This window comes from Benincasa hispida, chromosome 10, assembly GCF_027475165.1.
Source record: "Benincasa hispida cultivar pf3 chromosome 10, pf3_genome.v1.1, whole genome shotgun sequence".
NCBI classification, from domain to species: Eukaryota; Viridiplantae; Streptophyta; class Magnoliopsida; order Cucurbitales; family Cucurbitaceae; genus Benincasa; species Benincasa hispida.
The window spans coordinates 12591731-12603990 of record NC_143487.1 but is presented as its reverse complement, the minus strand read 5'-3'; the positions used below and the strand labels follow the sequence as shown (position 1 = coordinate 12603990).

The window sequence follows — 12260 nt, the reverse complement described above, 5'->3', positions numbered from 1 at the left end:
TATTCGGGATTATCCTCTAATCTGCATGGATGAGAGTGACATCGCTGCTCAATAAGCCTCCCATTTTAAGGGTAAGACTGGATAGAGAGCTGGGGACATAGTCCTACAAGACGAAAATCACTCCTACCCGTCTTAGGGTTAGTAGATAGGTTGTTTCCTTAAGTATTGACTCCTAGTCATGGACAAAAGGGCTCCATCCTCTTGTGGTTGAGAGGGATTCAGTTTATTGATAGAACCATAAACCAATTGTTCATTAGAGAATCAATAGAGACTTAAGGAGCAAGATGCATTACAGGGGATCGACTTACTGATTATGGTTAAATCAAGTGGACAGAAATATATATACAGTGAGGAGAGTGCAACTACTGAGCTATAGTGGTATGTCTCGGTAGTTAACGAATATTGATTAATTCAATTTAAAGAGTTAAGCCAATTAATCTCAAATCATTGGAGCTCTTCATCTGTAGGACCATTACGTCCCTCTACTAGCTCGTAAAAGGATTAAACCTTAGAATCACGTGTTGAGAGAATTTGGAATATTCAAACTCAGTTTAGGGTTTAGATTATTATATTCATATAATTGATGTTTAATTGTCGAATTAAACGATACAGTTTTAGAAAGTTGATAATATTTAAATATGATTTAAATATTTAATGAGGTATTATATTAATTTAATATTTAATATTAAATTAAATTAATTAAATTGGTTTAATTAATTATCCAAATTAATTTATTAAATTTTGAATTTTTTAAATTCAAAATTACAAAATTGGTTTATTAAATTTTGAATTTATGAAACTCAAAATTATAAAATTTGTATAATTAAAAGTTTTAAATGAATTTTTATTTATCAAAATTTTCCAATTTCATAATTTAAAATTAGATTAGATGGAAAGTGGGGTAATCCCACATTTTCCACACACCTCATGCCACTAATTTAATGTGAAGTGGCTTTCTCATGTTGAATCTGATATGCATGTTTATCGTCTATATATTGAGATTTAAAGATCAGATGGGTGGATGATGTAATCATAATTCAGAGATTACAAAAAAAAAAAAAAAAAAAAAAAAAAAAAAAAAAAAAAAAAAAACGTTTTTTCCTCTCTTCTTCAACTCTAAAAAAAACCACACCAAGTTCCCTATCAATTTGAGTTCCACCACTCAATCTAAGACTTGCAATTAATAGATAAGACTCTTGTGGTGGTCTACTGTATAGATTGAAGAAGAAATTCATAGTGAATTCAAGCAATTCGAAGGAATCATCAAAGGTATTCACTTGAAACTCTAATATTCTGAATACCATGAACATGCATGTTTTTTACTAAAGTTGATGTAGTTAGAGTACTTAAATCCTTAATTGCTTCCGCATGTTGAATGTCAACTCTAACAGTAATTACAGGGGTAAAACAGTAATTTTGACACAGGTGCAATTTCGAACAACCTGTGAAGGATCGACTTACTAATCATGGTTAAATCAAGTGGACGTAAATATATATACAGTGAGGAGAGTGCAGCTACTGGGATTTAGTGTAGTGTCCCGGTAGTTAGCGAATGTTGGTTAATTATGTTAAAGAGTTTATCCAATTAATCTCAGATTGGAGCTCATGACCTGTAGATCCATTAGGTCCCTCTACTAGCTCATATCGGATTAAACCTTAGAACGGTGTGATGAGAATTTGAATCATTCAAAATTGGAATAAGGAATTATAATTAATTATATACGATATAATTAACGTATTGATATAGTTTAATTGTTGAATTAAATGAAATTGGAAAGTTATAAATATTTAAATTCGATTTAAATATTGTACACATGAAAGGGGATTCACGTTCGAGATGGATGTTTTATTAATTTAATATTTGATATTAAATTAATTTGATTAATTAAATTATTTAATTAATGATTTAAAATTAGTTGTTAGAATTAATTTTATTTAAAATTGTTTGAAAGAAATTGATTTTATTTAAAATTAACATTTGAATTAATTTTATTTAAAATTCAAATTTAAAATTATATTAAAATCCATCTTAATTTAAATTTATGAAATTTAAAATTGCAAATGACCGTAGGATTAGTGGAAAAATCCCACTTTTTCCACTTCCTTAACCACCACAATTCCCACTAATTAGTGGTTTATTGGTGTCAAGTTTACATGCAATTTGATTGCATGTATTTCTTTTATAGATAGAAGAAAAGTTGGCTGAAAAATTCTTCATGCAAGTTGTGTTTTTGAAGAAGAATTGTTCTTCCTATTTTCATAAACCAAGAATCTCATTCCTCACAATTTCCTTCAATTTCATCATAAATAGGATTCCACGATCCGTTCTAAGGTCGAGAAATAGCGGAAAAGACTCTAGCGGTAGTCCACGAAGCGTTCGTGATCAAATTCAAGTAAAGGATTGCACCAATTTTGAGTTTCTACAAAGGTTGTATCTCAAACTCTAATTTCTTGATACGAACATGTATGTTTGATTCTCAAAATTAATGTAGTTAGAGTGCTTAAGATCCAAATAACTTCTTTATTTTAATAGGTTAGATATGTTTTCTTTGAAAAATAATGGCCAAGAATAAGATGTTTCTGCAATAAATCTACAATTATTAGATGTTGAGTTGAAATTCACTCATATAATTGTTAGATAGAAATGAAAGCCTGCAACTTTTTCCCATTTGGCAAGCCACACAAATGTTTCTAGCTCAGTCCAGCTAGAGACATCAATTAACTTTTGTTCATATAAAGATTTCAAGGCTTGATCATGTAGGTGCCATATTCTATTGTGTCAAAGAGAATAAGGAGCCTTGTTAAGTTTAGGGTCTGCTACAAATGCATCATGGACATTTTGTAAGCCTATTGGACCCAATAGCAATCAATTGTTCCGGCTTGTCCTTTAGAAATCGTTTGGTTTAAGATTTTAAAGATACCTTAAAATTAAATATGTCTGAAAATAAAAAAGTCTGGAAATAAGATTGCTAAGAATCAAGAATGAATGTCTTTGGTTGGACATGAGAATGTTATCAAAATTCTATGGTAACAAATTAGCTATGTATTTTATTTATAAAATTAATCACGGATAACTCTATAAAATTTTGATAGATTAACTAATAAACAATAAATTCAATTTAAAGTTTTGAGTAAAATTAATTATTTAACTATCAAATAATAATATTAATTAAATTATTAATTACAAATATTTGTAAAATGAGTAATTTATAATTAAAGTTATTTGATTACATAATTTGATGTATCGATTTGATGAATTTATATAAATATGATGTATTAATTAATAAAACCATCCAAATCAGTTTTGAAAAAATAAAGATAACCTTTTGTGATTAAAAAATAATGAATTATAATTAAGCAATAATAAACTAATTATAATTATTTAAAAATAATCTCATAAAATATTAATCATAATGATCATTAATTAATTACATATATAATTTATTAATGAATTAATAGTATTAATGCATCGATTCTTTACGGTTTATTATATAATTAATTAACACTACAAGAAAAATTAACACTTTTTACAAACTGCCTGGAGTTTGAGAACTCCCGACGCCTTCCTTTCATGCTTCAAGAGTTCCTCTCCTGACAGTTTTTTCTCGACCAAACTCCTGACGATCCATTATTCGTTAAGAGAAGCCGACGCATTTTCCACCCTTTCCCGGCGATTTGGGACGTCGGGAGAAGTTCAACTTCTTGTAGTGTAATTAATTTATGAATCTAAAGTAATTAAATTTAAATATTATAATTTAAAATTTAATATAATTTTTTAAATTATAAATTTAATATTCATATATTAATTAATTTTAATAATATAAAATAAAAGAATAAATCCATGTATTAAAAGATGAGAGAAAGTGAGCATCAAGAAAATACACACTTTTGGATGTGTATCATTCATGGGTATAAGAAGGACATGGGGATAGCTTATTCCCATACCCAAAGCTTCAAAACTTGTACCAAATAAGGAGGTGTATATCCCTTACCCATTCTCACCCTTATTCCCATCCCTATTCCCTCAATCCAAACACCTCATAAGGGGTTTCTATGTTTTAAATTGTTGTGTGGCTATCCAGCAATTATGGTAGCCACTCTAAATATGTGTGTTTTAGTGGATTTAGGAATTTAATTTAGTTGTTGTGTGTGACTATCCTACAATTATGGAAGTCACTTCAAATATATGTGTTTAGTGGATTTAGGAACTTAATTTGGTTGTTGTGTGTGGTTATCTTGCAGTTATGGTAGCCTCTATAGATACTTTTACTTCAACACTTTCTATCTTTTAGGTGTGTTTAAGATAAATTTTTAGGTAGGACACACTCATAGCTTGGGGAGAGGGGGTTCATGTGTTCTAATTATAACCATTTGAATAACTTTTTAGGTTTCCTTTATATAGTAAAATGGTTGTTTGTACACCTTTTAGAAAACTATATTACTTTATATGTTGGGGGCAGAGGAGAGAATTCACGCATTCTAACCGTTATTTAAATTGTTTAGAAAGTCAGAGTTACTTGTGCACTTTTTATAGGAACTTTTCTTTTGACTTATTTATAGGTTTTGAGAGATGGAAAGATGTTTAAGTAGATTTACAACACGCACGTAGGGGGGAAGAGAAATTCATGCATTCTAACTGTTATTTAGATTGTTTTGAAAGTCAAAAGGTTACTTGTGCACTTTTTGAAGAAACTTTCTTTTGACTTATTTATGGGTTCTAAGAGATGAGTTATATGTTTTTAGGACTATTGAATCACTTATTTAGCTTCAAAAGATTTTTAAGTGGATATATCACACACTCGTAGCATGGGGCTGAGGGGAAGGAATTCATGCATTCTAACCGTTATTTAGATTGTTTTGAAAGTGGAAGATTTACTTGTGCACTTTTTATAGGTGCTTTCTTTTGACTTATTTATAGGCTCCGAGAGATGAGTGGTATGCTTTTAAGACTATTGAATTACTTATTTAGCCTCAAAAGACGTTTAAGTAGATTTATGACACGCTCGTACATAGCATGGTATAGAGATTCACGTCTTAATTATAGCCATTTTAATTACTTTGTAGGTAGTAAAATGGTTGTTTGTAGTGTTCATGTTTTAGTTATAACCATTGATGGCGTGTTCATAGCTTGGGAGGAGAGTCATGCCTTGTAACCATTAAAAAAAAAATAACAATGTCTTCGTATGATTGTTAAGCTCTTTTGTGCATTTTTCTTTACATATTTTAAGAAAACTTTCATAATATTTACTTTGCCTATTTGAGGTTGTACGTGTGAATTCTCAATTTTTTTTTTTTTTTTTTTTTTTTTTTTGAGATTGCGGGGAGATTTTGAGATAATTACTTATTTTATTTTAGCATCACACTTATTTTGGCTTAAAGAATGTTAATTTTTTTTTTTTTTTTGTATAGGGGATTTGTAAAAAGAATTTTGGTTTAGCATGTCACTTATTTTGGCTTAGGGAATGTTAAAACTTTTTTTTATATAGAAGATCTATAAGAAGTTATTTTGGTTTAGCATCTCACTTATTTTGGCTTAGAGAATATTAAACTTTTTTGTATGAGGAATTTGTAAGAAGCTAGCAATGCTCCAACTTAATTTTATATATAATATTTTTATTTCTTAGAATTTTACCAGGTGTTGAACATTAAAGGTATTTTTAATATATAAGCTTATTTTTGTTATATTTGTTTGAAGATTAGATTTTGTTTGTGCAAAATTAGGTAATAAGAAAATAAAATTTTGGTTATTTAATTATTACAAATTACGTATAAAAATGTAAATATAGAAATAAAACATAAATCTATTTGAAAATTTTCATTTTTAGAAGTATGTTTTTGTCAATGCAAATATATTTCGTCGGGATAAAGTATATGCCGCAACATATTATTGCCTTAGTAGAAGTATACTTCTACAGAGAAAAACATTTGTTCGTCAGGAGAAAAACATTGCCTTATAGAAAATGCGTTGGCATAATTTTTTCCAACAATTTTACAGACTTTTTTCAACGTGTTTTTGCATTGGTAAAAATTAAAATTGTTGTAGTGGTTTTGTTTGGTTCTTTAAAATATTGGTAAATGTAGATTAGTGTTTATAGAATTAATTTTCATAGACCAAAAATCAAATACTTACCAAATGAGTCTTAAAAAATGCAAATATAAAAGTTTATGAACTATCGTTAATTTAATTTAAACATGTTTAATTATTAATCTGTAATATCATATAATTTAAATATAATATATATTTACATATTACATATTTTAATTTAATAAAAACACGGTGAACCGAAATACCATATACAAATTGTGCATCTGGTAAGACTATAAAATAGCTTCTTGTAAAAATTGCGAGAAAAGGTTTTGAAATCATCATTTCAGGAATATTCAACCTCGTTCTTAAAGAGGATTCCCTCAACCAGTGTTTATCCGTGGATTAGATTTAAATTGTAGTTTTTTTTTTTAACATTTTGGAGAGATAATTGCTCAATTCACCCATTTTAAAGGTCTAAAATATCATATGACCCAAATTTTAAAAGAAATGTCAAAAGATCTTTTGATGATGTCATGATCACATGAAATTACAATATTGTCCCTACTTTCTTGTTTTCTCCCAACTTCGAGGAGAGGAGAAGGAAAAGAAAAATGGGTCTTTTCCATACGATCATTTTGACATTTTTTCCAAAAACCAAGACATTTCATCTTTTATTCCAAATTTTTTGGTCATCTCGCACACCGAACCCATACATCTTCGAGGAAATGTTTGTTCTTTTTCTTTTACCAAAATATAACAACATTCTACCGATATAATGTCCAATCCAGGTTAATAAAACTCAATGTTAATTCTCTAGAAGTTGAATGTTCGATCCTCATTTCTATAATTATTGTATTAAAAAAATTAAATAAATTGATATAATTGAAACATGTTTGAAAGTAATTTTCAAATAATTAAAAATACTTTTGTCATTTTCAAAATTACTCTAAGATATATTTTTAATTATTTAAATCAATTTTGATGATATAAAAATTATATTTAAAAATGTAAAATTAAATATTAAATTAATTTAAAGTGATTAAAAGTATTTTTCAAATGATTCTGAAGGTTAAAATCATTTTAACAACTTTAAAAGCACTACCACGGAAGCAACCCGATTATTATTACAACAGCGATTGTAACTGTCAGGTCGAGATTTCTTGCTGTATTTTAAAGTAAAAAAGAGAAGCAGAAGGCAACAGAAGAGTAACAAATGGTGGGTGAAAAATATTATTTTTCACGAGGGATGTAAATGTGTGTATAAGCATTCATTGTAATGCCGATGAAAAGCAATTAGTTCAAGAAAGCCAACACACAAAATCTTTATGAAGGGCCTACGATTTCAATGAAAATTAAAGCACACGAGAGAGAGCGGCTTCGGCGTTTGAACTTCTCGGAAACTTAAGCATCCGCAAATCTGCAAACGAATACAATACACCAAATTCAGTCGCCCACTTTCAATTCAACATGATAATGGAGAGTCATAATTTGTTACTTAAAAAATTATGATAATAAAACTTTGGTTAAACTTACCCCAACTCTGAGAGCTTCAAATGAGCTTCGGCATAGTCAGCTAAAAAGGCATCTTCATCCTGTGAAGGGAAACCATCACCCAATAAATTATTGCTAAACTTCAAAACCCTTCGACAGTAGTATGTCATGTGGCAAATTACAATGCATCCAAGTAATTTAACTTTAAAATAGTATTGAAGTATTCATTCATATAATTAAATTTAGATGGTTTCCCAAAAAATAAATATATAATATTTTCGGTCTTTAGAACAGGTATGAAAGTATCAATTGACTACTTGACCTATGATAAGTAATAATTTAATCTCTCATATATTATTACTTATAAATTTAAAAGTACAATGACTAAACTATTAAAGAATATTAAGGGATTAGAAGTGTTTTTAACCTTAAATTTACCTACTTATAAGCTTAGGGTTGATTGATAAATACTAAAACCCTAAACCATAGTCCTATCAAACTGAGGCTTTTGTATTGGTATGGTCGACTTAACCAAAATTTGCTATATGGAATTAGATTGGATCTTTAGGATATATATTTTTCATGAAAGGTTGAAATTCAACATGTAAAAATGAAAATGGCAATGAAGAAATTTGATATTTTGATTACTTCGGTGGCCATGAAACAAAGCAAGTATGAGAAACGTATACCGCAGCATATTTCTCAACAAGTGGACGGAAGACGGGATCAGACAGAAGCGCCTCATCAGATGGCAGCTTAAGAAGCCCTGGTGTGTTTGGGGATAAGAGCTCCCTAATAAAACGTTTAAGAAAATTACCTCATATACTCAGAATAATGGAATCTATTTTATGGAGATTGATTTCTATTACGAAGCAAAGACTCACTTGAAGTAAGAGTTGTCGAAGACAAGATGATTGGTTGTCCAAGGACCTTCAAATCCAGATCGATCTTTGTGGGCTTTTCCCTGTATAAAATTAAAAAATAGTCAGAACCCAGATGGAAAAAGTTGATTAAAACTTTAATTAAGGTGAATGATTGAAAGATGCAATAGAAAAGGTTCGCAAATGAAACAAACCAGAGTATGGGCACCAGAAAGAGCAACGATGTCCTGGTCACTTAGACCCATTGTGTAGAAAACATCCCTTAAATGATCACATCCTACAAAACAAAATGATGGTAGATTTAGGTGCTAGTCATTCATTACTACTATATGTGAAATCACCGACCATAAGTTAAAAAGCTAACAACTGGAAATAATTATTATTTAAGGACGCAATGTAAGTAAATTTAATACTATATCATTTAACTAGACTCCATTGGTGTATAATCTCTCATCTCACACTTAATACTTTAATTATAATATCAACATTGTATCTTAGCTTAGTGATATTGACATGTAGTCTCCCTCTCCCCACTATTGTTGTACTAAAAATTTAATATTATATCATTTAACACTATAATATAATTTAATTATAGCATTTACAATGGTGCATAATCTCTCATCTCATGCTTAATACTTTAATTATAATGATACTTTAGTGGTGCATAGTGTTCATTACATTCTGCAAGAAGAAACGAAAATGTGGCAGAAGAAGATAATACTTCTACGAAGCAATAGTTGCATATATATATATATAAGAGAAACATATATAATAAATAAATGCAATTGATAAGAATTTATTTATAAAATTTAATATTATATCATCTAACATATAATTTAATTGTAACACTCCATGGTGCATAATCTTTCATATCACACTCAAAAAAATAATTGATTGATAGACTATGTTATTTTATGAAGACCCTATGTCATTATTAAATGTTGCTGTAATGATCATCGATAAGAGTATGAGTACAACACAAATTCATTATTATCACCGTAAGAGAAATTGTCTTAAATTATTTCTAATGTGTACTCACCTTTAACGGCATCGGGAAGGCGGCCTTCAGGCGGTGGCTCAGGCTTGTCCTGACGCCGTGAAACGCCGAGAATACAGTCAGCATTGAGATGAGAATTACAAAAATAAAGGTGCTACATGAATAAATTCTTTGGGAGAAAATCAAATAACACAAGCAAGTCATATATAACAAATGATTAACATATACATGATAAGTTGGTATTCACATCGTTATTGGGTATTTACGATGTAATCGTTAAATTAGTCATCAATATAATTATAAATAGTAATAACATAAACTATAAACTAGTTATGGAGTGTAAATAACTGTAGCGAAAGAGCTCAAAGAATGTACAAAACAAATAATTAAAATATAAACATAAATATTAAAATAATCAACAGGCCAACCGTATGAATTGTTGAAAAATTGGTGTATAGACTTGGTACTCAGAATTTCCATAAAGAAAACAAAGCAAAGTCGTTGTTCAAGCCAATCACAATTTATCGAGTGATTTACTGAATCATTGAGTTTAATCTCGCGAACAGAAAATCGATAGGTGATACGCGTACGCAAGCAATTGATTAACTGACAAGTATCAAAAAACGTATAAGCGTATCATCAGAAAAGAGTTTCAAACGCTAATTCACGATCGAAATAATAGTAGCGAATCGAGAATCCACAGTTATAAAATAAACTTCCATATGGATCAAAGGTAGAAAGAGACTTCGTTTAAACTACCTCTCTGCCAGGATGGAACGGGATCTCAGGTCCACCAGTAACTTCAACAGCAACAACTCCGGCAAGCTACCGTACAGCAAAAATACAAATTAAAAGAAGAAAGAAACATTACACAAATCATTCTCTCACGATTCATTCAATACGTTAGTCGATTTCAAATTTTCACAATCACCATTTACGAAATGTGCGAAAATAACGATCGTGCCGTACCTGGTAGAAGTCACCGTATGAAAGGATCGGCACCTGTTCCTTAATCGGTTCCAAAAGATTAACAGCGATGTCAAGACCTTTGTTAGCCCCGTGAGCGAGTTCTGCTGCGTTCTTCATTGTGCCGAATGGACCTCCCGTTTTAGTCTTAACGTCAAACGTTCCGGCAGAGTGCCATCTGAAATTACAAGTCCACAGTAAATCATCACCATTGATGTAATTAAAAAAAATCCATTATCAATATAATAATCATTATCGGGACAGAGAAACAAACGCAAGACGAAGCATAATAGGAGAGCAGTGCTTCTCAGCAACAAGAGCTCTAATCTTCCTCCTCGCCTTCGCTACAGCCTTCTGGTATTCGTCGCTGACAGTGGGATAGCTTTTTCCCATGGCCGAGTCTGATCTCTACAAAAGGAAAAAGAAATCAATTCACAGATCTGAAAGACGAAAACAAAAGAAAGAAGATATAAATGGTCGTCAATGGCAACCTTGAAAGCACGAAATGAAACGTAGAGATAAATTTGTCTTAAGGATGGCACGACAACAGTGACGGAATGAAGAGACTGAGAGAGAGCAGAAAGATTTAAGAGCAACTGTTGAAGAATTAGAAGCTTCTAGTAGCTTAATTTTGGCCGTTGGATTTCTTTCTCTATCCTACGGCTATTCAGCTTTTGGACCTGAAGGGTTGTGATTGAATTTTAAATGTAATATGGCTAAATATTAAAAATAATAATAATAATTAAATAAATAAATAAACTTAAAATTAAGAAGGTAAAGGGTAAAGGACCCTGGTTGTTGCGAATTATGGGAGAAACCGTTACCTTACTCAATTCACGCATGAAAATAGTGGTGGTTGTTTCTTTACTTATACATTCTAAAAAAAAAATTTAATGAAAACAGAAATATTGAAATTAAATAAAATTAAAAATAATATATGTATAAATAATTGTGTTATAATTAGTAAAATGATATATTTTAAAGTTAATAAAAAATTCGACTTGACTTGGGTTATATTAGGTGAACCCATGAATCAACTTTATTTGAATTCAATCCAATCCAAATAAGTTATAACCCAACATAAATTGTGGATTGATTGATTTTTTCGGGTTATCAAATTCTTTTAACACACCCCACGAAATTTGATGCATGTATATATAATATTTATGTCTAAAGTTTCATTTATAAAAAAGAAAAAGATCCAAATCACATTGTACGAGCTCAATATATCTGTGTTGGACTACTAATACTAGGATTAGGATTATGATCGTTGCAACTGAAAGTAAATACCACTCTTGAAATATGGTGGTGGTAGAAATTAAACCCACAAATTTTAAAATAGTAAAAATTACACTTGGAGATCAATCCCAAATGGGTTTGTTACTAACATGAAGTGAAGTGATATTAATTACAATAATTTATATTTCTATTTTTTTTTTTTTTTAATTCGGGTTACTTAGACAGTTTTTTAAATTGGTTGAATGTTTTTTTTTTAGTAAAAATGGGTTTTCGTATATTGTACTTATATGAATTTAATATTGTTGCTTCTAGTTTTTATACTTGTATTCAAAATATGTTTGCTACTAACATTATACTAAAAATAAATGGTCGCTTCCAATACAACTCTAATTGACTCTTCATATCCTTACATATAATAAAGAGACAAAGAACTAATGAAGTTTAATCTAATTTCCAATAAAATTCACACCTTCAAAATAAAAGTCACACATATATATAATGGTTGTCAAGTTCAACATCTTCAACATCTTATTGCTTTTCTTATTAGTTTCATTATAAACTATGAAGCACAGATATTTAATATAAGGCAAATAATTCGTATCAAACATGTATCGAATATTGATACTTTTCAAATATGTATCTGACACATAATTTGACG

At 29.6% G+C, this 12260-nt stretch overlaps 1 protein-coding gene across 2 annotated transcripts; it reads right to left on the bottom strand.

The window, feature by feature from the left end:
• Positions 1 to 7239: 7239 nt before the first annotated feature.
• LOC120087817 (L-ascorbate peroxidase, cytosolic-like) lies at positions 7240 to 11032 on the bottom strand. 2 transcript variants are annotated; one of them, XM_039044727.2, is made up of 10 exons: positions 10855 to 11032; positions 10638 to 10771; positions 10367 to 10541; positions 10157 to 10222; positions 9440 to 9488; positions 8595 to 8677; positions 8404 to 8483; positions 8209 to 8311; positions 7562 to 7620; positions 7240 to 7445 (listed from the first exon to the last, which is right to left on the bottom strand). In XM_039044727.2, exons 2-10 carry the CDS (start codon positions 10754 to 10756, stop codon positions 7430 to 7432), a joined length of 750 nt encoding a protein of 249 aa, XP_038900655.1. In that variant the 5' UTR covers positions 10757 to 10771; positions 10855 to 11032; the 3' UTR covers positions 7240 to 7429. The 2 variants fall into 2 exon arrangements, with proteins under 2 accessions (XP_038900655.1, XP_090161987.1); XM_090305861.1 differs by lacking the exon at positions 7240 to 7445 and having other exon boundaries at positions 7558 to 7620; positions 10855 to 11022.
• Between the last annotated feature and the right edge of the window lie 1228 nt (positions 11033 to 12260).